The following is a 24,823-nucleotide window of genomic DNA, read 5'->3' on the forward strand; positions in this document are numbered from 1 at the left end:
TCCAAAGCATCCACATCCTTCCTATAATGAGGTGACCAGAACTGGACACAATATTCCAAGTGTGGTCTAACCAGGGTTTTATAAAGCTGCAGCAAAACCTTGCGACTCTTAAACTCACTCCCCCTGTAATGAAAGCCAACACACCATATGCCTTCTTAACAACTGTATCAACCTTAGTGGCAACTTTGAGGGATCTATGTACTTGGACCCTAAGATCCATCTGTTGCTCCACGCTTCCAAGAATCCTGCCTTTAACCCTGTATTCAGCATTCAAATTCAACCTTCCAAAATGAATCACTTCAAATTTATCTAGGTTGAACTCCATCTGCCACTCTGCATCCTGTCAATGGAACACCTAACAACCATTCCTGCCTCTGTGATATCCATATCTCCGTAATGGCCACAACATCGTAGTTCCAAGTACTGATCCATGTTCTAAGTTCATCTCTCTTATTCCTGACACTCCTTGCATTGAAAACTTAACCTGGACAAGAGCGAAGCATTCCCGGTGAACCCAAACAGAGCTGGAGGGACTACCATTCGAACTAGACCAAAGCAAATTAAACTACCTGAGGATCCAGATAGCCCATGACTGGATAACAGATCGACAGGTGGAACCTGATCAGTCTGGCAGAGGAAGTAAAAGAGGACCTACAGAGATGGGATGCACTTCCGCTTTCCCTGGCAGGGAGAATGCAGACAATTAAAATGAACGTACTGCCGGAAGGGGAAAGGGGGGAACTGCTTGTAAAAATTGCTGTACATAGGACACAAACTGGCTTGTTAATATCAGACACATTTGAGCTGCTACGCATGTGCCTTACACGTCAAACTATTAAAGTTGAAAATGCCAGTAAAAATATTTTAAAAAAAGAAATGAGATAAAGATGAATTATTCCATTTGAAGAGCTATCTGTACTAATATTGAAGCGATGCAATAAGGGAGCCATAATTTGTGTGTTTTACTGTGTATTACTACTGAAACGGGATGGAAGCAAATTCAATCATAACTTGCAAAGAGTAATTGTATAATTATTTGGAAAGGAAAGATTTACAGAGCTACAGGTAAAGAGCAAGAGAGTGGGATTTGGATTTGGATTTGGGTCTATTGTCACATGTACCGATTTAGATGTAAATTTAGATTTAAAGTCATGTGTACCAAGGTACAGTGAAAAGTATTGTTCTGTGTACAGTCCAGGCAGATTGATTCATACATGAAAACTTAGAACATGCAATAAATAGACAATGTAAATACGTAAACAGACATCGAGTGAAGCGTACGGAGTGTAGTGCTACACTGCAGGGAAGATGCATGGTGAGATCAGTTCAGTCCATAAGAGGTTATTCAGGAGTCTGGTAACAACGGGGAAGAAGCTGCTCTTGAATCTATTGGTCGGGTTCTCAAATTTTTCGATCTTCTGCCTGATGGGAGAGATTAGAAGAGAGAATAATCCGGGTCGGAGGGGTCTTCGATTATGCTGTCCCCTTTCCCAAGGCAGCGGGATGTGTAGACAGAATCATTGGATGGTAGGCAGGTCCGTGTGATGCACTAGGCTGTGTTCACCACTCTGTAGTTTCTTACGATCTTTGGCCAAGCAGTTGCCATACCAGGCTGTGATGTAGCCAGAAATGACACTTTCTATGGTATATCTATAAAAGTTGGTAAGAGTCAATGTGCACAGGCCAAATTTCCTTAGTTTCATGAGAATCGATGCTGTTGTGTTTTTTTGGTCATAGCGTTGATGTTGATGGACCAGGACAGATTGTTGGTGATGTGCACATCTCGGAATTTGAAATCATCAACCATCTCCACCTTGACCCGTTGATGCAGACAGGATGTGCATGATACTTTGCTTCCTGAAGTCAATGGCCAGGTCTTTAGTTTTGCTGACATTGAAGGAGAGATTGTTGTCGTTACACCACTCCACTGGGTTCTCTATCTTCCTCCTGTACTCTGATTAATTGGTTTGCTCTTTCAAAAGCTGGTATAAGGCATGCTGAACTCCAAAGCCTCCCTTTGTAAGTTTCTGAGCGGGATTCTCCAGTCCCCCCCCCCCCCCCCCCCCCCCCCCGGCCGCGTGTTTCCAAGCCGCGCGCCAATAGCCGGTGGCGGGATTCTATCCTCCCGTCACTTGTCAATGGGATTTCCCATTGAAACCACCCCATGAAACCCACTGGCGGGGTGCACCACTGGCGGGAAAAGTGAATCCCGACCACCGGACAATCCCAGCTGCTAGGTTTCTTAAAAGGCGCAATCCCCACTTTGCGGATGAAGAGGAGGCACAATCTCTATTAAAATGGTGGCTGGGATTCTCCAACCTCGCTCACGGCCGGGATTCTCCGGTGCTGCTGAAAGTGAATGGAGTTTTGGTTGGGAAGCCAGATTCTCCATTCTAACTTGCTGTGGGGCGGCAAAGGAGGAGATCGGAGAATCCTGGCCGGTATCTTTAATTATACATCAGTCGAATCTACCCATCAAAACAGAGCCACACCTGGTTTGATGAAGTTGGCTGGGGAAGGCGGAACATCGAACCCATTCACAATGCCCGGTGAAGAAAAGTCATCCATTTCATTATTGAAAATGATCCCATTGGTGCTGGACCTCACCTTTGACCCAAAGCTGCAAAAACAACAAAATAAGATTTTTTCTTTATTACAGAAAACATTCCTCATTCCACCCAGCATGTAGAAAGAAAAACCATCCCAACCTTCCTGTTCAGGACCTGGACAGATTTGAATCAGTTATCACTCCTTACTTTCACACAGGTCTTTAAACACCACAGATTCTAATCAAGGGTGCATAGTTTAAGAACTGATTTTCCTCATCTTCATTGTTGGTTGGAGCCTCAAGGTGGAACTGTACTTATTCATGTTCAGACATCAATTTCCTGTTATTTTCTAACTGTAATAATCCCCATGGGACCCGCAGTGATACCCTAATCAATCTTCCCATGGGACGTATGGAATACGAGCTTTCCTGCTGGTGGGTGGAGGCCCGTCCAGCTGGGACTCATAATGATCTTGCTTAAAGGCCAGCCTGGACAGGGACCGGCATGTTGATAGTCCCGACTGGAACTTGGTACTAGAACATAGAACATAGAACAGTACAGCACAGAACAGGCCCTTCGGCCCTCGATGTTGTGCCGAGTAATGATCACCCCACTTAAACCCACATACCCGTAACCCAACAATCCCCCCATTAACCTTACACTACGGGCAATTTAGCATGGCCAATTCACCTAACCCGCACATCTTTGGACTGTGGGAGGAAACCGGAGCACCCGGAGGAAACCCACGCACACACGGGGAGGACGTGCAGACTCCACACAGACAGTGACCCAGCAGGGAATCGAACCTGGGACCCTGGAGCTGTGAAGCATTGATGCTAACCACCATGCTACCGTGAGGCCCCGTGTGTATACTGTGTGTGTGTACTGTGTGTATATGCTGCCCGAGTGACCATTTCCTTTGACTGTGAATAAGCTAGCGTATACTGGCTACTCGACCTCCTGGGTCTTCATACTGACCATTATTCTGATGGACTGTCAGAGAAAAGGTGCATCCAAACTAGCCACAAGGGCTGGCAAGATTCCCAACCACCAGAGTGGACTCTTCAAATTGGCACTTTGCAGACATACTGTAACAATGACTCCTTGTTCATCCCATTCTCAGTGATACATTGGAACTGGCCAGAATTTCCCAGTCTTCCTTAGAATCAGGTGGTGCCAGATTAATGGAAAATTGCACGTGTTACTCTCTCTCCGTGGGATAAACTCGAGCACAACTGGTGTGGGCGGGCACAGCCACCTGGGAGTCATGCAGAAGCTCCGCACCCTCGCCCCATGTGGAGGAGGAGCGTTGGAGCTGTCCGGGGAGGGGGCAGGATCGCGCCTGTGCGGACAGTGGAATGGGGGCAGTGAGCAATTGTGAGAACCCTCAGAACATACAGTCATTCCTCAAACCTCACGTGAGTAAACATCTCGCATCATTTATCTGCCATGATGAACTAATGCCATCGCCCTTCTCTTGCAGTGTAATCAGACGAGCAGGACGGACCCTCCTCATGCCCCATGGGGACCTAATAGAAACGTACAAGATAATGAATGGCTTGGATAGGATGGACGTAGGGAAGTTGTTTCCATTAGCAGGGGAGACTAGGACGCGGGGGCACAGCCTTAGAATAAAAGGGAGTCACTTTAGAACAGAGATGAGGAGAAATTTCTTCAGCCAGAGAGTGGTAGGTCTGTGGAATTCATTGCCACAGAGGGCGGTGGAGGCCGGGACATTGAGTGTCTTTAAGACAGAAATTGATAAATTCTTGATTTCTCGAGGAATTAAGGGCTATGGGGAGAGAGCGGGTAAATGGAGTTGAAATCAACCATGATTGAATGGTGGAGTGGACTCGATGGGCCGAATGGCCTTACTTCCGCTCCTATGTCTTATGGTCTTATGGACCACAGATCCGAGGGAGACTTCTTGGATATCACCACTGAATAGGCATCGCATCTGTCACCCGCAACGTTCACCAGCGCAGATACTCACACCTCGGTGGGATTTACTGGTCTGCAGGCTTCTGGTGAGCACCTCACAGCTGATGATCCACAGCAGGTGGAGGCAGGAATGTCTCAGAGATCCGGCACTGATGAACCCCGGTCGATGACGTGCCTCTAGTCCTGTTATCCTCGAGTTGCTGGAACTGCAATGGCAGGTTTGCAAGAATCAGGCAGGGATGATAGCTTCCCTCCACGGACTGCAGTGCCAATTGAAGGAGTTGAATCACCTTCTGTCTGAGGAGTTGGCACTGTCACTCCAATGCAACGAGGCCAACACTGCGAGGGTGGCGTCCACAGTGGAGACCTTGGTGCAAGAGATGCACTCTATAGCGGGTAATGCCTGCTCCATGGCTCAGCTCATGACCTCCATGATTGAGGGTATGGGCGCCATGGTGCAGGGATTCATCTCCATGGTGCAGGTACGAGTGGGTATCCATGAGTGTCAGTGCTAGAGGATGGCAGGGCTTTTGGATCTCACTCCAGTTGCCCCTCTATCCCATAGAGCAGGCTCGAGGGGCTGAATGGACTCCGCCTGTTACGTATGAGTGTGGAAGTGTTATATCTCTCCAATCTCTCACACTGATGACTCAGTAAAGATGTGTTGCTGCTGGCACAGGCCACCCCCTGCCCCAGCACCAACGCTCCGGCCTTCCATTTCTGCCACACTTCTCCAGTGTTGAGGATGCCATGGGCTGACAAAGTGTAGAGGCTGACCCACCCAGAGGTTAGTTCGAGGAACATATCGGGACCCCTGACCTCGGGAGAGGCTGCAGCAGATGAGAGGTCATCCAGTGTCTCTGAACCCCATGATAAGCCTGTTCATGGATAAATTCAGCTCTCTGTCAGGCAGGAGTCAGTCATATCCCGAGGATGGGAGGAGCATCGCTAAGTCCACAGTGCCAGTCATCATCATTCTCCCGCAGAGTTCAGCCAATTGCGTTTGCGCTCTGCCCATGAACTTCGCTGTACCGCAGTGATGGTGAGAATTCACAGCCCTCAGTGGGAAAGCTCCTCACTCTCTAGTCCTGCTCTTCCCCAAACCGAGAGGCCAAGAGGTCGTCTCTAGCTTGTCGGCTCATGGGGGCCCTGGCCATGGTTCAAAGTACTTCCTCCCCATCTCCGCCGGTTGTACATATCACAGAATCATAGAATTTACAGTGCTGAAGGAGGCCATTCAGCCCATCAAGTCTGCACCGGCCCTTGGAAAGAGCACCCTACACTTTTTTTTTAAAAATTTAGATTATCCAATTATTTTTTCCAATTAAGGGGGCAATTTAGCATGGCCAATCCACCTACTCTGCACATTTTTGGGTTGTGGGGGCGAAACCCACGCAGACACGGGGAGAATGTGCAAACTCCACACGGACAGTGACCCAGAGCCGGGATCGAACCTGGGACCTCAGCGCCGTGAGGCAGCTGTGCTAACCACTAGGCCACCATGCTGGTGTAAGAGCACCCTACACAAGCCCACACCCCCACCTTATTCCCGTAACCCCGTAACCCCAACCCACATTTTTGGACACTCAGGGCAATTTATCGTGGCCAATCCACCTATCCACATCTTTGGGTTGTGGGAGGAAACCGGAGCACCCGGAGGAAACCCACACAGGCACGGGGAGAACGTGCAGACTCCGCACAGACAGTGACCCAAGCCTGGAATCGAACCTGGAACCCTGGAGCTGTGAAGCAACCTTGCTAACCCACTGTGCTACCATGCTAACCTCCTCAACCACCTCCGCATCCCAGGAGATGTGATGCTCCTCGATCTCCTCCTCCTCTAGCTAGTCTCCCTAATGGAGCGCCAGGTTGTAAGAGGGCAGCAGACCACAATAACATGGGGCACCTTCTGGGGGTTATATTGGAGGGTAACCCCCACCATACGGTCCAGGCACCGGAATTGCAGTTTGGGCTATTCCAATTACCTGCACAAACAGGGCACGTTGAAGCATGAGCCGACCCTAGACATGCCTGCCAAGCAGGCGAAGCCCATGACTCTGACGTCCTGGCTCTCCTGGGCCAGGACCAAGTTAATCTACATGTGGGCCCTCAAATAAAGGGCATCTGTCACCTCCCTAATACCTTTGTGGGAAATGCCACACAGATCACCGGTGCTACACTGAAACAAGCCACTCACGAACAAGCTCAGAGAGGCGGAAACTTTAAGGACCACGCTCACTGGATGTCCTCCCATTCCATGTGGTTCCAGCTCTTGCAGAACATGGCAAAGGTGGTCCTCTGTCCCCCGAGATATACGTAGTTTACTCAGCCACCAACATCTGCAGGTAAGATGTCCGGCGTCAGAAGACCCTTTGCTGGTGGTGTTTCCTACTATCTGTGGTGCTGCACCCTGTACATCTATGGGCGCCTCCGATGTGGCCTGTCCCACGATCGGAACCCACCAATCAGCGGGCCGGCCTCTGTGGCTGGGGGCCTCCTTTCCTAAGCGCCGGCCCCTGTAGCCCTACGCCATGTTGCGTCGGGGCCGGCGCGTTGAAGGAGGCCACTGTGCATGCGCACGTTGGCGCCGGTGCCACTGCGATGTCCTCATTGGCTCCGGCGGAACTGCACATGTGCGGATCCCGCAGCGCACAGTTCACGCCGGGATCTGCAGCTGAAGCAGCGGGAACCACTCCAGCGCCGTGCTGACCCCCTGTAGGGGCCATAATTAGATGTGGGAGCGGCCCGTTCACGCTGTCGGAAAACGCAACGGCATTTACAACGACGTGGACACTCTGCCGCGGGATTGGAGAATCCCACCCGGTAACTCTACAGGTTCCATGATTCTCCAGAATCATAAACTGAAAAGAAGAGATCATCAAAGTGAGCGTTGAGGATCCCTGACAGAGTCCTGACCCTCAGCCCTTCACTCCTCTGGGACCTCCCCCTTATGCACATCCCCCTTAGTGAGAGCCTATCCATCCACTAAACCTCACAGCCTCCCCACTCTCATTGGCACATCCCCGCTGTTGCCCCTCTCAACTCCACCAGGATGAGGCGCCTGGACCCTCGAGGATGTCAATGGCACCTTTCCCCGACCATTCCCCAAGCCCCACCCCAAAACCTTGCATCAGGTGACAGGGCTATTGAGTGGATGCATGGAACCAGTATCTGCGTCCTCACGGGGGGACCTCAAAGATGCTCCCTTTATGACCTTGAATGGGTTGAGGTTATCGGATCAGACCCCAAATTTATATTAGAAAACTGCACGAGAAACCTAACAATTTTTCAATTTGTAAACTGTGAGGAAACAATACTCCCCCCCCTCCCCCCCCCCCCAGGAGTGATTCCACTGACACCTAGGGATTTTTTTTGTATTAGAACAAACTTTATTATTAACACAGGATTAATCCCATTAACATCCAAGAAAGAAACAGCTTTTAAATTAACAGTTAAGCAGTTCATAAAAAAATAACAAAAGGTCCTTGAGCTTACTTTTCCATGTACTTCTAAAATCTCAATTCAGCAAAATCCACACACAGGTCAAATGCCACTTATTAATAAAAGTTAACATTTAGTGGCTTACAGATTTATTCACAAAGTCTTTGGCGAGAAGCTTTCAGAAGTCAGTCCGAGAAACACAACTCCTTTCTTCAGAGCCCAGAGCAGAATTCTAAGAATGAAACTAAAAACAGGCAACGGGCAGGGCTGAAAATGAAACTCTAAAGACCCAGCCCCTCCCATGAATGACATCATAGTCTACCTAGCTGTAAACCCCTTTAACACACCTTTAGCAGACATATAATCTGGATACCTTACCATAAGTTCTTTTAATAACATTACTGTACAGGAATATGATACAATATAGAGAAATATTTCCTTCATCCATCAAACATTAGTGTAATCTGTGTAATTTTAATGTATTTATGAGCATTGGAGTTCAATGCTTGGGGCCAATGTTTCCAAAGGGTTAAAAGCTTGGCTCAAACCAATGGCGCTGATATGTTGCTCTGAAGGTTTCAATGACATAACTGACTACTCAATGCAGGGCGAGGTAGCATAACAGGAAATTGAATGCATCTTATGGAAGACGAAGCATAACTAATTAGGATGAAGCCTGAAATTAGCCTGACAAGCACATATGTCAAGGGTACCCTCATTCTCCCAGTTCACAGCCCAACACATTAATTCCTGACAGTCAAACCTCCTTAGCAAGTGGATTTGAATTTCCGTACAACTTAATCCTTTGTCCTCACAGTGCTAGTGTGGGATTTACTCATATTGCAGTCGTTCTCCCCCAGGTGAGAGGTTCTTCAGGCCCTCATGAAGCAGAGCTGCAACCCATTCCTGTGTCACCCATTCTGCCCTTACAGCCTTACCCCTCAAGGAACCCCCACTCAGGAATCTCACAGTCACCCCCAGTGGTCACCCTCAGCGCTCACCACTTCCCACCCACATTCCAGCTCCCACTGAGGATGGACACTCCCTCAGTGGTGATTTGAGCACGAGTGCAGCAAGGAAGACACAGGGAGCATTGCCTACACACCAGCCTCCAGACCCCCTCAAAGGAAAAGGCGCCTTGAAGTGGCGTGAGGATGAGGCCTGTGAGGAACACCTGCCCCGAGATTGAGAGAATGAACTGCAGCCCCGGCCCGGAGTTGGATTCAACTGTGTCCTCCATGTCCTCTCCAGTGCATCCTGAGCATTGAACACCCTGGAGATTCATGACTGCCTGAGCGTTGACCTCCACTACCCCTTTTGGTGGTGAGGCCGCCAGGATCACGTTTATGTAGACCTGTTGCAAATGGTGCCGGCGTGACATCACGCCAGTGCTCACTGAATACTCAGTGAGGGTGGGAGATCTGGAGTGTCGCACAAACATCCGCTAGTCAACCTCCTGTTGTGGCTGAATGGAGCTGGGGAAAAGTTCACAAACCAGCCTCCCCCCCCTCCCCTCTGACACTCAACCAGAGGAAGAGACAGAAGTATTGTTCAGAAAGATGTAAAAGGAGACGCTATCATCATGAATGAGTAATTTAAGACGAGAAGGTTCTTACTAAAAATTAATGGTGCTGGTTACTGACACGGCGCTGCCATCCTCTGCTACTAGGGACACATGGGCAGTCCCGTGATTATCGATGGCGTAGAAATCAGGCTCATAATATTGTATAGAATGCGTCGTCTCGTCTGTGATTTTAGCCCAAAGCTCTGCTGCAAAATGGTTTGCTGTCATATTGGCAATGAGCTGTTAATGAAAAAGATTCAGAGAACAAAATGATTAATGGATTGGATCAGTAATTGACCTTCCAGCTCTGAGATAAGGTTTTTAATGGAACTCAGACTCAGTGAATGGAAGCTCCCAATCAGCTGACTGTCCAGCAGTTTGTCCAATCTCAGCCAAATGCGCGGAAGAGCACGGTCAATACAAAATTCTCAGTCTCATTCAAACAGAACACATGACAGATGGTGTTGGAAATGGGGGGGGGGGGGGGGGGGTCTGTAGATAGCGGAAGATGCCCTCCTGATATTGGGCTGGATGCACATCATTCGGGTAGTGGCCAACCAGCCTGGCGAGTTCCAGCAACTGGTGCACAAAATTCCAGCAACTCAGCTTGTATTTCAGAAAATACACAATTCTGAGATTCATTCTGATCAAAATGCACAGTACAAGCCCTTTTGACTCATCATATTGATGCTAGCTCATTAAAAGACCTGTCCAATTTGTTCCACTTACCAGCTCTTTCCCCACAGACCTGCAAATTTTCCCTTCTCCAGGATAAATCTAATTTCATTTTGAATCTGCTTTCAGAGTCAAGTTGAGCATTTCAGGTTTTAACAGCTTTCTTTGTAAAATATATTCTCCTCATCTTCCATTTTATTAGGGTGCATGGTAGCACAGTGGTTAGCATTGCTGCCTCACAGAACCGAAGTCCCAGGTTCAATCCCGGCTCTGGGTCACTGTCTGTGTGGAGTTTGCACATTCTCCCCGTGTCTGCGTGGGTATCGCCCCCACAACCCCAAAGATGTGCAGGATAGGTGGATTGGTCATGGTAAATTGCCCTTAATTGGAAAAAAAATTGTGTACTCTAAATTGAAAAATAAATCTTTGTTTATATTGTCTGTCATTCTAAAGCTATGTTCCCCGATTTACCCTCCTATAATAATCTTTATTGTCACAAGTAGGCTTACATTAACGCTGCAATGAAGTCACTGTGAAAAGCCTCTCGTCCCCACACTCCGGCGCCTGTTCAGGTACACTGAGGGTGAATTCAGAATGCTCCAATTCAGCTAACAGCACGTCTTTCTGGACTTGTGTGAGGAAATTGGATCACCCGGAGGAAACCCTCGCAGACACGGGGAGAATGTGCAGACAGTGACCCAAGTCGGGAACCGAACATGGGACCCTGGCGCTGTGAAGCAACAGTGGTACCCACTGTGCTGCCTTGCCACCCTGCCTATGGAAAGCTTTTCCTTCTTCCTGTGAAAATCCTTCCAAACCCTGAACATTAAATTTCACTGTAACCATCCCAGCTCTGAAGAGAACAACCCGCTTTCTCTTTTCTCTCCGTATAACTGAGGTCCCTCAGGCGTATTTGCACCAATTTATTACAAACTCATTCGATTTTGTGTTTGAATTTCACAGGTCTCGAATTCTGATCAAATTTAGATCAAGCTGCGCTGTCTCACTGGTGGGGAATTACCAAAATCTGAACAATAAGATCCAGTAGGTTTATGGCATTTACAAATTAATGGCCACAGTCATTATAATTTATATCAGATCTGAAGATCTCCATGACGGTACGTTTCTGGTCAACAATAAATTCATAGGGCCGAATTCTTGTTTTTTGAGACTAAGTGCTGTAGCAGCGGCTCTGGTGGTTGCCTTTCCCGCTGGCCAGAACGTTGAGCCAGAACGTTGAACACACCATGCCTCGGCACGGGGCTCTGACAATGTCTCCCCACCCCACGCTGTCCAGTGTGTCTGGGCACCAGTCAGAGCCCGAAAACTCTCCATTTGTTGATAGGCTCAACAAATACAAATGAGCTGATCAACAGGCAAAGCAGAGCGAAATTAGACTCTGATTGGTCGAGCCTTCGTAGAGCGGGAAAACAGATTGGTCTGAACATCGAGACACGCATGTGAGAGGAGCGAGAGACGACAAGGCGAGAAGGGAGCGAAGCAGAAGATCTGAAACGGGATGATCCGTTAGCCGACACCGAAATTGGGAAATGCGATTGGGTGGAGAATAGCTTCCGTTGCCAAAATCGCAGCAGGCGCCGATTTGACACCAAATCGTGATTTTCCGTCACTTCAAAAACGGCGTCAATGCGTTTCACTCCGCAGGTACAGTAGACACCGTTTGCATATCATTAGCGGACCGACCCAGTATTCTCTGGGGCCTTCGCGTTTCTCCGCCTCCGATGGGCTGAGTTCCCGACGACATGGTTCACTTGTGCTTTCAAAAACTGTGAAACCGGCATGGCGGCTGCTGAGGGAGAGAGAGGGGGTGCAGAAGGTGGCTAACATTGCCATAGTTTGCTGATGGTTGTGCCGCTGCAGGGGGGGCTTCTGCCAGGGCTGGGGCGGGGGGGGGTGATGTAGTTGGAGGTGACCAGGAAGTGGGCTGTGGGGTCGGGGTGGATGGGCACAGAACACCATTGCTACAGCCGGCAAGGCAGCCATGCAGCAGCGCACACCGCTAAGAGCCCACTGTGAACCTAGTGCCACAGGTAGTATAGGTGTCCCCCCAGGCCACCCCCTCCGAGGTGTCCACTGGCCCCAGCTGACCTATCTGACCCATATGGGCATACTCCAGCACAACCAGTGCCATCTTTTTGTCTGGGATAAGTGTGTGTGGGGAGTGTAGAGTGTATGTGCGGCTACAGCTTGTCAGCCTCCCGGGTGTCGATCACGGACCTTCCGAACCCCACACCGTTTTTCATTGGAATCGATTGTTTTCCAAGCAACACGGTTGCGAACCCCTCAATGGTAATGGAATCGATCCAGGTGCAGCATTGGTCTTTCTGTTGTAAAAGTCCACGGATGTTGGCATCCCGGCCCCGGTGAATTATTTGAGCAAAAAAAAGGGGCAACCAGCAGGTTTCCCCAACCCAGGACTGGGACAGGCCAGCCAGTGAGGCGTGGTACCAGGTGAAAGCCACGAGCCAAGGTGAGCCAGCCAGTCAGCAGCTGTCGAGCAATGAGGGGAGCAGGCAAGGGGCGACATGACCCATTTAGGGTCATATTAAAGCTATGTGTGCGTTCATTCAAAGATGTCAATTATCGGGTAGAATTGGTTCTGTATTATTGGATCAGTTTGAAAAGGAGGGTTCTTATTGGAGCAAAGTCCTGAGACATGTTGCTGCCCCAGTCAAACTACTATCTTCCTTGGGATTACCTCTAAAAGGACATGATGAGTCATCAGTGTCAACTCAAAGAGATACTTTTTTTAGCCTGCCTTGAATATCTCAGTGAAGTTGATGATCTTCTCAAAGATCATTTGAAAAGTTATCAATATTGTGGCTCAAGGAAGACAAATCTTTTAATGCACAGAACCTACGATGATTTCATGACCATAATGGCTGAGCGGCTCAGAAACCAATTCACTAATGAAGTCAAAGATGCCAAATACTATTCCACATTAGCTGATTCAACACCAAATGCGAGTATTGTGGACCAATTAACGTTAGTTTAAGATATGTGATCAGCGACGGTGAAGTTATGGAGTGATTTCGCTGTTTTGTCCAGCTAAAATCCCACACTTCTGAGTGTCTGGAGATAGCTGTTGTGGAAATCATTGCAAATTTAGATTTGGACATCAAAAACTATTGTGGCAGAGCTTTGATAATGCCATAAATACAGCAGGAAAATATTCAGGTCCACCAGCACGATTGAATAATGCAAGCCCCTGTGCATTATTCATCCCATATTCCAGTCAGGCCTTGAATTGAATCTGCAATGCTGCAGCTGAACCCTGTGAGGGAGCCGTGCATATTTCGGACTTTGTTCAAGTTAATCATGCTTGGAGCAGGCTAATGGAAAACAATTGACAATCAAAATATTTTGTGACACCAAGTGGTCCGCTCATGCAGATGCCAAGGCAGTGCCCAGGGTTGGGGCGTGATATGGGTCATGGCCATGAAAGGAGGGGAATTGAAATGGGGCGTGAAGGGCAGTCTGAAGAGAGCGGATGGACATTTGGGGATCTGAAAGCAAGGAGAACCTGAAAAGAGGGGGGGGGGGGGCTCTTTCTAGGAAGCACTTGAAAATAAAGAGGCAGCCTCATAAAAAAAAGTGTGGTTAGGAAAACATCTACTCCATGAGGGGTCTTAGGGACTAGTCTGCTGGGGGTCGCTAATGGGGATCTCTAATGGGGGTATCTGATGGGGGTTGGGTCACTCTCATGAGTGCATGCTGTGGCGGGGGGGGGGGGGGGGTTGGCCCGTTATTCCTGTGGTGGTGGGGCCGGGGGGAGGAGGACCCCCAACTTGTCAGCAGAAAGGGGCAGGATTTGCCTTGGGGGGGGGGGGGGGTGGGGTGGGGGGCGTGATGAACCAGCCGGTGGACCTTGGTATCAGGCCACCCGCTCAAAAATCAGGATTCTGACAGAATCCAGTGAACTCTCCTCCATGCATAAATTTACATGCAAAAGGAGAGGGAATTGTGCCTGGGTACTGTTTCTGATGCCTGCAGATTCCAGGAGTGATGCTCCGTTGACAGGAGCATTTAATCTCCAGAATGGAGAATCCAGCCCTTGAGGTGTGAACCTACAGCCATGCTGTGCTGGAAAAGCAGCTCGCTGTGGTGCAGCATGGCCGTTGAAAGCTGGGACACCCCATTCCTCGGATCTACCCGGCTCGCAATGCCTCGCGAGATTTAACGCAACCTCTCGAGATGTTGCGATGTGAATCCCATATCTGCATATTCGAGTGAGGCAGTTAGCCTTACTCTAATGTGCAGATTCCTGAGGTACCTGAGGGGATGCAACCCTTATGCCTCAGAGACCTCGGGCGGACGCTGTTCAGCGCTGGCCCCCACAAACAGCGCTGAACGGCACTCATGAGGATCTCGCAGGGATCGGAATCCCCCACTGCATGCCCATCGGGCAGGATGGTGCCCTGGCACTCTGGGACTGTCAGCCCGGAACCTGATAGTGCCAATCTGGAACCTTGGAAGTGCCAGCTGGCATGGGCACTGCCAGGTTGGCACTGCCAATGTGCCAAGCTGATATATTTTGCGTGAGTGCGATTGGGCCATGGTTGCACTGCATGGGTGTTTGGGGAAGGGCGTCCACCCCCCTTATTGTGTTCGGGCTGGGGTGGAGGTCGGGGATTGTTTTGGGGGCCTCGGTGACCGGGACACCATTTAAAAATGATCGCTCGTTACAATGGAGAGTTCCAGCGAGCGAGCTCCTCACTGTACAAAACGGGGCTATGTGCGGCCAACACGAGTCATGTTGAATAGCCATGTGTTTCTCAGCATTGCGAGTGCCGGGAAACACGCGGCTGAATGGGGCTGGTTTAGCTCACTCGGCTAAATCGCTGGCTTTTAAAGCAGACCAAGCAGGCCAGCAGCACGGTTCGATTCCCGTACCAGCCTCCCCGGACAGGTGCCGGAATGTGGCGACTAGGGGCTTTTCACAGTAACTTCATTGAAGCCTACTTGTGACAATAAGCGATTTTCATTTCATTTCACTTTCAAATGTGCTTGCCCAGGGACTTTGTTCCCTTTTGAAACAATTGCGCTTATGGTCACTTTTTGGGAGAATTTTTTTTTCTGTATTGAAAAGAGTTAAAACATTATTTGGAAAGTACGATGGATCAGGAACATCTGACAACTTCAGCAATGTTGACGATTGAAAGTGTGTCTTTAGAAGATTTTGCTTATGGTGAAGTAATTGATGATTTTATGAAGAAAAAGTACAGAAAAAAAGCTATTTAAATTGCCAACCTAACATATGATGAAGCAAGAAAATCTTAGAAATCTGTCCATCTTCCATATTCTCTTGTTAAAATAATAATAATCTTTATTGTCACAAGTAGGCTTACATTAACACTGCAATTAAGTTACTGTGAAAATCCCCGAGTTGCCATATTCCGGCGCCTGTTTGGGTACACGGAGGGAGAATTCAGAATGTTCAATTCACCTAACAGCACGTCTCTCGGGACTTGTGGGAAGAAACCGGAGCACCCGGAGCTGAGCGGGGTCTCGACAAAGTGCAGATGATACAACAATACATTGAGAGACAGCTAGTGTTAGGAAGTGGGGAGGCTGCAGAAGGACTTTGCTGGCTAGGAGAATGAGCAAAGAAGTGGCAGATGGAATAAAATGTGGAAAAGTTTGAGGTTATGCACTTTTTGATCGGAAGACGAGAGCCATATACTATCCCGTAAATGGGGAAAGGCTTCGGAAATCTGAAGCTCAAAGAGAATTCTATTAAGGTTAACATGCAGGTTGATGTAATGACTTAGGCAGACCTTTGAGATTGGCCAATTAGAATATGAGTTCCCTGATTAGTGGCCCAATCTGTATATAACAGTGAGTGTCAGATCCTCTGCACTCCCAGTGTAGATAGCAAGCTGAATGCACCTGGTTGTTCCGCTGTTGGTTTTGTAATTAAAGGAATTCTGGTGAAGGGACTTTTGCCTCCGTGAACTTATTACAGTGGCGACGAGGAAAACGGAGCAACCTGCTCATTAGCAGCCGCCGCATATTGAGGGTGAGCCACTGACGGGCAAAATGCCTTTATTTGGGAAGTTGGATTCTTTTGAGCCTGCAGCGGAAGACTGGGCCCAATATGCAGAGCAAATCAAGTACATTTTTAGAGCAAACAATATAATTCTGGATGAAAAGCAATGGGCCATTCTGCTGACCGCGTATGGGCCAGCAGCCTTTGCCATTATGCGCCATCTCACTTTTCCAGAGGCACCGGACACGAAAACTTTCCAGGAATTGACGGACATAGTAAAAGAGTATCATGAGTATCATGGGGCCTCACGGTAGCATGGTGGTTAGCATCAATGCTTCACAGCTCCAGGGTCCCAGGTTCGATTCCCGGCTGGGTCACTGTCTGTGCGGAGTCTGCACGTCCTCCCCGTGTGTGGGTGGGTTTCCTCCGGTTTCCTCCCACAGTCCAAAGATGTGCGGGTTAGGTGGATTGGCCATGCTAAATTGCCCGTAGTGTAAGGTTAATGGGGGGATCGTTGGGTTACGGGTATACGGGTTACGTGGGTTTAAGTAGGGTGATCATTGCTCGGCACAACATCGAGGGCCGAAGGGTCTGTTCTGTGCTGTACTGTTCTATGTTCTATGACCCTAAGCCACCTTTGATCCTGTGAACGTACCGGTTTTATTCAGCATTCCGAGACATGGGGACTAGGTTATAAACTTTTTAACAAAATTAAGGCGATTCGCAGAGGCTTGCAAATTTGACCTGATGCTAAATGAGACCCTCCGAGACCGGTTGGTATGTGGAATAAATAATTTAGCAATACAGAAACGTCTGTTAGCAGAGGCCGAGCTGGATTGCAAACAAGCATTGCAGCTGGCTTTGTCCTTAGAAATAGCAACAAGTGGAGTGCATGAGTTCCAGGGTACTCTGATGGAGGTAGAGCCCACAATAGTGAAACTCAGTTAAGGGACTGCCGCTGGGGGATAGGCAACTGCATAGCCATCCTCAGGAACAACTCGGATACTAAGTTACCCAGGCCCACTCGCAGAACCACTCCAAGCAAGGGAAAATTAGGTCCAGACAGAAGGCAGCCATTGCAGCTTTTTGCCCGGCAAAATATTGTAGTTTTTGCCAAAGATCGGAGCCAGAGAGGAGAAACAGAAGCCCAAAACCAACACATTGGAGAAGGACACGTAGGCTGGGGTACAAGAAACTGCTTACTCTAGAAGCCCCACCTACCTCTGACGAGGAACAACTAAATTGTGTAATGATGGTTTAATCAAAACACATTAAATTATCCATAAGGTTGAATGGACGCCCACACTAATGGAAGTTGACACTGGAGCAGCCGGATCAGTGATAGGGGAAACGGTATTCAATAAAATTCCCACTGGACTCCTTGTCCCTAACCAGGACCTCGGCAAAACTGAGGACATACACAGGGGAACCACAGAGAGTGAGTGCTGTGACTTATGGAGAGCAACTGGTTCAGCTGCGTTTAATGGTAGTGAAAAGTGCGGGACCGAGCTTATTGGGACGAAACTGGCTGAAAGAGATCCAGCTGGATTGGGTAAACATTTTCCAGCTGGAAAATGGTCGCCTGAGCAAACTCCTGTGCTGATACCCAGAGGTTTTCCGAGAAGGGCTCGGAACAATAAAGGGAGCAAAGGCGACATTAAACGTAGTCCCAAAATTCTAGAAGGCCCGACCAGTATCCTTTGCATTAAGGCAGAAAGTTGATAGGGAAATCAAAAGATTGGAGAGTGAGGGAATAAAAAAAACCGGTCCAGTTCGCAGAATGGGCGGCACCCGTGGTGCCTGTCCTTAAGCCAGACAGCTCGGTCCACCTTTGTGGAGATTTCAAACAACCAATTCATCATTACCGGGCAGCACGGTAGCACAAGTGGATAGCACTGTGGCTTCACAATGCCAGGGTCCCAGGTTCGATTCTCCGCTGGGTCATTGTCTGTGTGGAGTCTGCACATTCTCCCCGTGTCTGCGTGGGTGTCCTCCCACAGTCCAAAGACGTGCAGGTTATGTGGATTGGCCATGATAAATTGCCCTTAGTGACCAAAAAGATTAGGAGGGGTTATTGAGTTACAGGGATAGGGTGGAAGTGAGGGCTTAAGTGGGTCGGTGCAGACTCGATGGGCCGAATGGCCTCCTTCTGCACTGTATGTTCTACGTTCTATGTTATCACAACTGGACAAATACCCAATTCCCGGATTGAGGATTTGTATGCAAAGCTGGCTAGAGGACTCTTATTCTCAAAGCTGGATATGATCCACACATATCTACAGCTGAAGCTGGACGAAGAGTCACAAAAATTCTCAACGATAAACACCCTGAAGGGCCTTTTTCAGTATATAAGATTACCCTTGGGGTATCGGAGCCTGTGCGGTATTCCAGAGGACAATGGAGAATCTATTACAAGGGCTACCACAAGTTGCCATTTACCTGGATGACTTCTTCATTAGGGGAAAAGCAAAGGCAGAACAACTGCGAAACCTGGAGGAAGTCCTTACGAGGTTTACAGCAGCAGGTGTGCGCCTAAAATAGGTCGTGCCCGGGACCTGTTTGTGCCGCTGTGAAACGCAAAGGCGTTCACGATGGTGCGGGCACTTAGTCCCGGGAGCGGAGATTACCGCCCTCGATGCCCATTCCAAATGGCTGGTGTCTCCTGAACTCTGCAAATTTAACAACTACCATCACAAAACTTTGCACCTCGTTTGCAACACATGGTATCCCGGAGGTGTTAGTTTCGGATAATGAATCAGTTTTCACCAGCCAGGAGTTCACAAAATTCATGGCGTCAAATGACATTCGGCCCATAACGACAGCACCATACCACCCGGCATCAAATGGGTTGGCGGAGAGAGCCGCCCAGACCCTCAAAGTCGGGTTCAAAAAAACAGTCAGCAGCATCAGTGGACACCAAACTATTGCACTGGCTTTTTGACTACAGGACAACCCCACATGCCACAATGGGAATCGCACCAGCAGAGCTACTCATGGGCAAACGACTCCGAACCTGGCTGAGTCTACTATTCCCAAACTTAGGCGGAAGAGTAGAGCAACAGCAAGAGGCCATGACAACACTCACCGAGAAAGGCTCATCAGGCACAGACATTGGAAAAAACTCATTACAGTTTATTTGGCAGTTAGGAAGGCAAATGCAATGTTAGCATTCATGTCAATAGGGCTAGAATACAAGATCAGGGATGTACTTCTGAGGCTGCATAAGGGTCAGACCCCATTTGGAGTATTGTGCGCAGGGGCTTGTCATATAAGGAGTGGTTGAGGATTCTGGGTCTGTACTCAATGACATTTAGAAGGATGAGGGGGGTTCTCATTGAAACTTGCAGAAACTGAGAGGCCAGGATAGAGTGAACATGGAGAGGATGTTTCCACTGGCAGGAGAAACTAGAACCTGAGGGCACAGCGTCAGACTGAAAGGACGATCCTTTAAAACAGAGATGAGGAGGAATTTCTTCAGCCAGAGGGTGGTAAATCTGTGGAACTCATTGCTGCCGAAGGCTGCGGAGGCCAAATCACTGAGTATCTTTAGGACAGAGATAGATAGGTTTTTGATCAATAAGGGGATCATGGGTTATGGGGAGAAGGCAGGAGAATGAGGATGAGAAAATATCAGCCATGATTGAATGGCGGAGCAGACTCGATGGGCCGAACGGTCTAGTTCTGCTCCTATGTCTCTCAGTCTTATGGTCTCAAGTTTCCCTTCCCGCAGTCTTCCCTTTGCCTTCAATTTTTCATCCACCTCCTTGCCCCTCTGCCTACCATTGTGAGCACTCGCCCCCCCCCCCCCCCCCCCGCTTCTACCCCCAGCCCCAATTTCGCAGCTCACCTTCCACATTGCACCCTATATCTTCATCAAGCCACCAAACCCCGGCCTCACCTCGCATTTCACCCCTGATTGAACTTTGGATCTTTATTGCGGTGGCAGCATGGACCCAGCAGCACAGTGCTGCCCAGATAGACGCTGGTGTGTGGAACCAGGAGGAAGGAGACTCCCATACTCCCCAAACCCAGGAGCTGTATTGATCACACTTGGTGACACAGGAGGGTCCAGCAGCACGGTGCTATCCATGAATCTGGAGCAATGCAGGAGTATGGCGGAAAGTTGTTGCACTCACCCCAAAGTCTCTGGCAAACTGAGGATTGCCTTTTGCCTGCCACTCTTGGGCCATTGGGTTTCAGACCGACGTAACTTCACCCTGACTTGTCGGAAGATTGGAACGCCAGACGGGACACTGGCAGGCGGCTGTTTTAATGAGCATGCATGAGATGCAAATGAATACAAATGGCCGTCACTCCACCTGCTTGCAGGCAGACTGAACCACCATTAACCCGCTATCGGGAGAATATCGAGATTTTACATCAGCGGGTGTCTGATTTAAAGCTCCTGTCAGCTTGACTGAACAATATTTAAATTGGTTGTTTACCTCAGTTATGTTGACAAATAGTGGATCTCCCATCATGCTTCGCTTTGCATAGGCAAATTTAAAGGCTTCAACTATTCGATGATATGTCAAGGCCTTCGCTTCCGGGGAGGAAACACTATCTGGAGTAAAATTATAGCCTGCAAATTGAAAGAAAGTTAAGACAAAACATGGAAATTAAATTATCGAACTAGAGTTCATTAATAACCTGAAGAATTCAGGACAAACCTCCTTACTCATGGGGCGGGATTCTCCCACACTTGGTGGGATGGCCCGACGCCGGCTCCAAAGCGGCACGAACCACTCCGGCGTCGGGCTGCCCGGACGTTGCGGAATCCTCCGCAATTCCGGGGCTAGGCCGGCACCGGAGGGGTTGGCGCTGTGCTAATCGGTGCCGAAGGGCTGGCGCGAGTAGGCACATGTGCAAAACTGCCGCCGTGTGTCCTGTGCATGCGCAGGGGGGTTCTTCTCAGAGCTGGCTATGGCGGAGCCTTACAGAGGCTGGCGCGGAGGGAAAGAGTGCCCCCAAGGCACATGCCCGCCCCTGCTAGTGGGCCTCGATCGTGGGCCAGGCCACGATCCCCCCTGGAGCTGGAATTCCGCGCGCCGCCCTGAGGACCCCGCTAGACGGCCGACAAGCCAGGTCCCACCAGGATGGACCATGTCCATTTCACACTGGCGGGATTGGCCGAAAACGGGCGGCCGCTTGGCCCATTGGGGCCCGGAGAATTGCCGGGGGTAGGGGGGGGGGGGGGGGGGGGGGGGGCGCTGCCAACGGCCCCCGACCGGCGCGGCCATTCTCCGACCCGGCGGGGAGTCGGAGAACCCCGCCCATGGTGTTTCGAATGTGGACCCTGAAGTGAGATCAATGGAAAAAAAATTTCAGAAAATCATACTGATGGTCATCATAACAGGCTCAAGCACGAGGACATGGTGCATGATTGGATCGCGTGTTGTGATGTGGGGTGGTGAGGGGTTGGTGTGACAGCAATGAGGGGGTGTTGCCACACATGCTATATGGGGAACCGCAACTCAATGGGGTCTCACTTGCTCGCCTGCTGCCAACCTCCGCCTCAGTGACTGCCCTTTCTCAGGGCCCACCAACCAGGTTCAGTGCCCGTCGCTCTGCTGCGGTGAGGTGCCGCAAATCCAACAGCCCCCTCTGGTCTTCTCTCTCTCCTGGGGGTGGCGAGAGACAGAAAGGGCAAAGTATTAGGCAGTCGGATGCATGCGGCACAGGGGGTGGGCAGCTCGTGGCCTCCGTGGCCAGGGTGCTGGCATATAATGTAGGGTGGGTAGCGTACATATTGCCAGCAGCTGGAGTCCAGTCGCCCTCCAGGTGAGGGGGGGGGGAATACGGGTGTGTGTGGGATGGGGGTCGGTGCCAGGGGCACAGTGCTGCCTAGTCACTGTCGATGACCTGACAAGGCTGTGTAGCTTTTTGCCACACTGCTGTCCGTTCCTGGCAGTGGGGCCCACAGCGCTCACAGACTCTGCCACCTGCACCCAGGCCCAGTGTACATTGGTGGGTGGCAGCCTCCTTTCCACTCCAGGTTACAGGGTGACCCTTTTCTCCTCCACAGCATCCAAAAGGGTCTCCAGCTCTGCGTTTGCAAACTGGGGTGCCACTCTCTGTGCTGCCATGTTATTGGCTGGGATGAGTGTGTATGGGGAGTGGAGTGCTGATATGCGGCTGCAGCTTGTCAGCCTCTCGAGTGTCAATCCTGATCCCAATGAATCGGACACTATATTTCTTTGGAACCACTTGTGTTCCACTTGTGGTGCCGGTAGTAGCCCATTAACGGTTCATGAATTGTCATAGAAGTCTACCGATTCTGTCCCAGTGTCAACGCCCCACCCATTGTGTTTAAATGTAGGTAGGTACATCCTGGGATTTGAGTGGAATAAAGATGATGTAAGTAATGGGAGGAGCCAGGTCTGTAGCAGACAGTTTTTAGGTTAGTTTTCCTGGAAGCAGGGGCAGCAGGTTGGCGCAGTGGTTAGCACTGCTGTGTTGTGGTGCCGAGGGCCCGCGTTTGTCCTGGGTCACTGTCCGCATGGAGTTTGCACATTCTCCTCATGTCTGCATGGGTCTCTCTCCCACAACACAAAAAACAAAGATGTGCAGGGTAGGTAAACTGACTACTTTAAATTGCCCCTTAATTAAAATGGTTTCGGGAAGTTGTGAGCCGAACAATAGCTTTTTCAGAAGAATGTCAGACTCCGCGTTAATCTGACACACAGGGACTTGCAGGTTGCTTACTGGAAGGATCTCTCTCTTCAAGCACTCATTCAAAGAACTTTCTATACAGAGAACAGCAAGTAATCCTGTGTTTGCTAACTTCATTTAAAAATGTCTTTTGATCTGTGATGGGTTTTGCTTGATTGGAGATAAAGAAGGCATGAATTAGAAGTTAAAAGCATTTCCTTTCATTGTTAAGCATAGTTTAACTGGTAGTTGTAAGTAATATTTCAGTGATGTTGAGGTAATTTAATATTGTGTTCGTAATAAAGTTTATTTTAATGCACCATCTTCTAATTTGTGCGTGGAATCACTCCTGGAGCAAAATATCTTTTCCTCACAGTTTTGCAAATTAAAAAATAAAGTATGAGAGTTCCTGTCCGGTATGCTAGCAAATGTTAGGGTCTGATCCAGGATTGTAAAATAGGGCAGATCTTCTGTGTCCTGGAGGTCCTCTGGAAGATGCCCTGTGGGACCCCTTGGATGTTCAGATGCAAAGACTGCATAGGAATTTCCTGGGAAATTTCAGTTACCATTGGGCAATTACCCTGCATCTGGAACCCTCTATAACTATAATAGTTCTGACTCACTTCCGGAATAGTTATCCAGGAAAAGTTAGAAGGATTAAAACCAGCTCTAACTTGTCCTCCTGACTACTCCCCCTGATCATGCAACAATGATCCTGACCCCCCAACCACACCCCCACTCCTGATGACAGCCCCTGACCCATCGATTAGCCCCTATTCCCACCCACCCAACTACCCCACGATCCTTTCCTGTCCACCGAACCGCGCTTCCCACCTCCGACTGGACCCTCATCCCCCAATTGCCGTTCTGAACCAGCCGACTCCACGTGCCCACCACCCCAAACCACCACCACCCCTGCCCGACCCGTCCTAACACACCTTGCCCACTCACTGCACACGCTTATCTACTCTCCTAGCTTGTCAAAGTGGCTGGGGACTGGGACCTTTCTACTTACCGGTTTATGGTCGCTAATGTCACAGAGAGTGGGCGTGACTTCATTTCCCCCGAAGGTCCCTCACTGCACTGAAGGCCTCCAGGAGCAGTTATGCTGTGGCTGAGAAATGTGCAGCTCCAGATTAAGATAGGAAAATAGTAGTGGAGTGACAATCTAATGGCAATCGCCACTCCACAGCCGATTCAGCCGTGTTTGCAGCAGGAACCACAGAGAAGCAAACGGCACCGTATTTCCTGCTCTGAATTGGTTTAACCAACATTGCTGGACAGAACGTCAGTGCTTTGATATCTCACCCTTCAGGATGTTCAGTATCAATGCAAGCACAGGCCCACTGGATGGGGCACTGGGCAGAAGCAACGTGTAATCTCCAATTGACATCTTGATCACATCTTCAGATACTCGAGGTCTGTAGTTTCGCAGGTCCTCAAGAGTTATAATCCCACCTGTGGAGGGAAACAAATTTAATGCAAATATGTCAAATAAATGTTTCAAACATACAGGAGAGTGAACGTGAGCATTATTACAACAACAACCAACCCTCCTCCCACACATACAGTTGAACGAGGAACTACAAACAATGCAAGAGAATAGAAAGCACTTCATATGACTGAGGCAGGTTGTAATAGCGTATTCAAATAAAGACATTCGTAGGATCTAGCCATCACTAGAGTTTATTTCCCAATGCTAGTTGTCCTCGATAAGACTTTGGGAGGTATTCTTCTGTTTGTGTTTAAGTTGATTACAGTGGGGACAGAGCTGGGGAGACTGCCATTTAAGCAGGCCTGACACAAATTCATCTACCTGGGGACCCAAATTGCTCACTACTGGACAGGGATTCACAAATGGAACCTGACCAGCCTGATGGAGGAAGTTAAAAAGGACCTGCAGAGGTGGGACACGCTCCCTCTCTCCCTGGCAGGGAGAGTGCAGATGAACAAGATGAACGTACTGCTCAGGTTCCTCTTCCTGTTCAGATC

General features: G+C 49.3%; 1 protein-coding gene across 2 annotated transcripts in view; it reads right to left on the bottom strand.

Moving 5' to 3' along the window:
• LOC119964361 (glutathione hydrolase 1 proenzyme-like) overlaps positions 1 to 24,823 on the bottom strand; it is a 177,734-nt gene that overhangs the window by 23,881 nt on the left and 129,030 nt on the right. For both annotated transcript variants that reach the window (XM_038793741.1, XM_038793750.1), the window contains 4 exons: positions 24,140 to 24,289; positions 20,626 to 20,762; positions 9,548 to 9,735; positions 2,493 to 2,620 (listed from right to left, as the gene is read on the bottom strand). In XM_038793741.1, coding sequence (XP_038649669.1) covers positions 2,493 to 2,620; positions 9,548 to 9,735; positions 20,626 to 20,762; positions 24,140 to 24,289 — 603 coding nt within the window. The remainder of the gene's footprint in view (positions 1 to 2,492; positions 2,621 to 9,547; positions 9,736 to 20,625; positions 20,763 to 24,139; positions 24,290 to 24,823) is intronic.

This window comes from Scyliorhinus canicula, chromosome 1, assembly GCF_902713615.1.
Source record: "Scyliorhinus canicula chromosome 1, sScyCan1.1, whole genome shotgun sequence".
Taxonomy (NCBI): domain Eukaryota; kingdom Metazoa; phylum Chordata; class Chondrichthyes; order Carcharhiniformes; family Scyliorhinidae; genus Scyliorhinus; species Scyliorhinus canicula.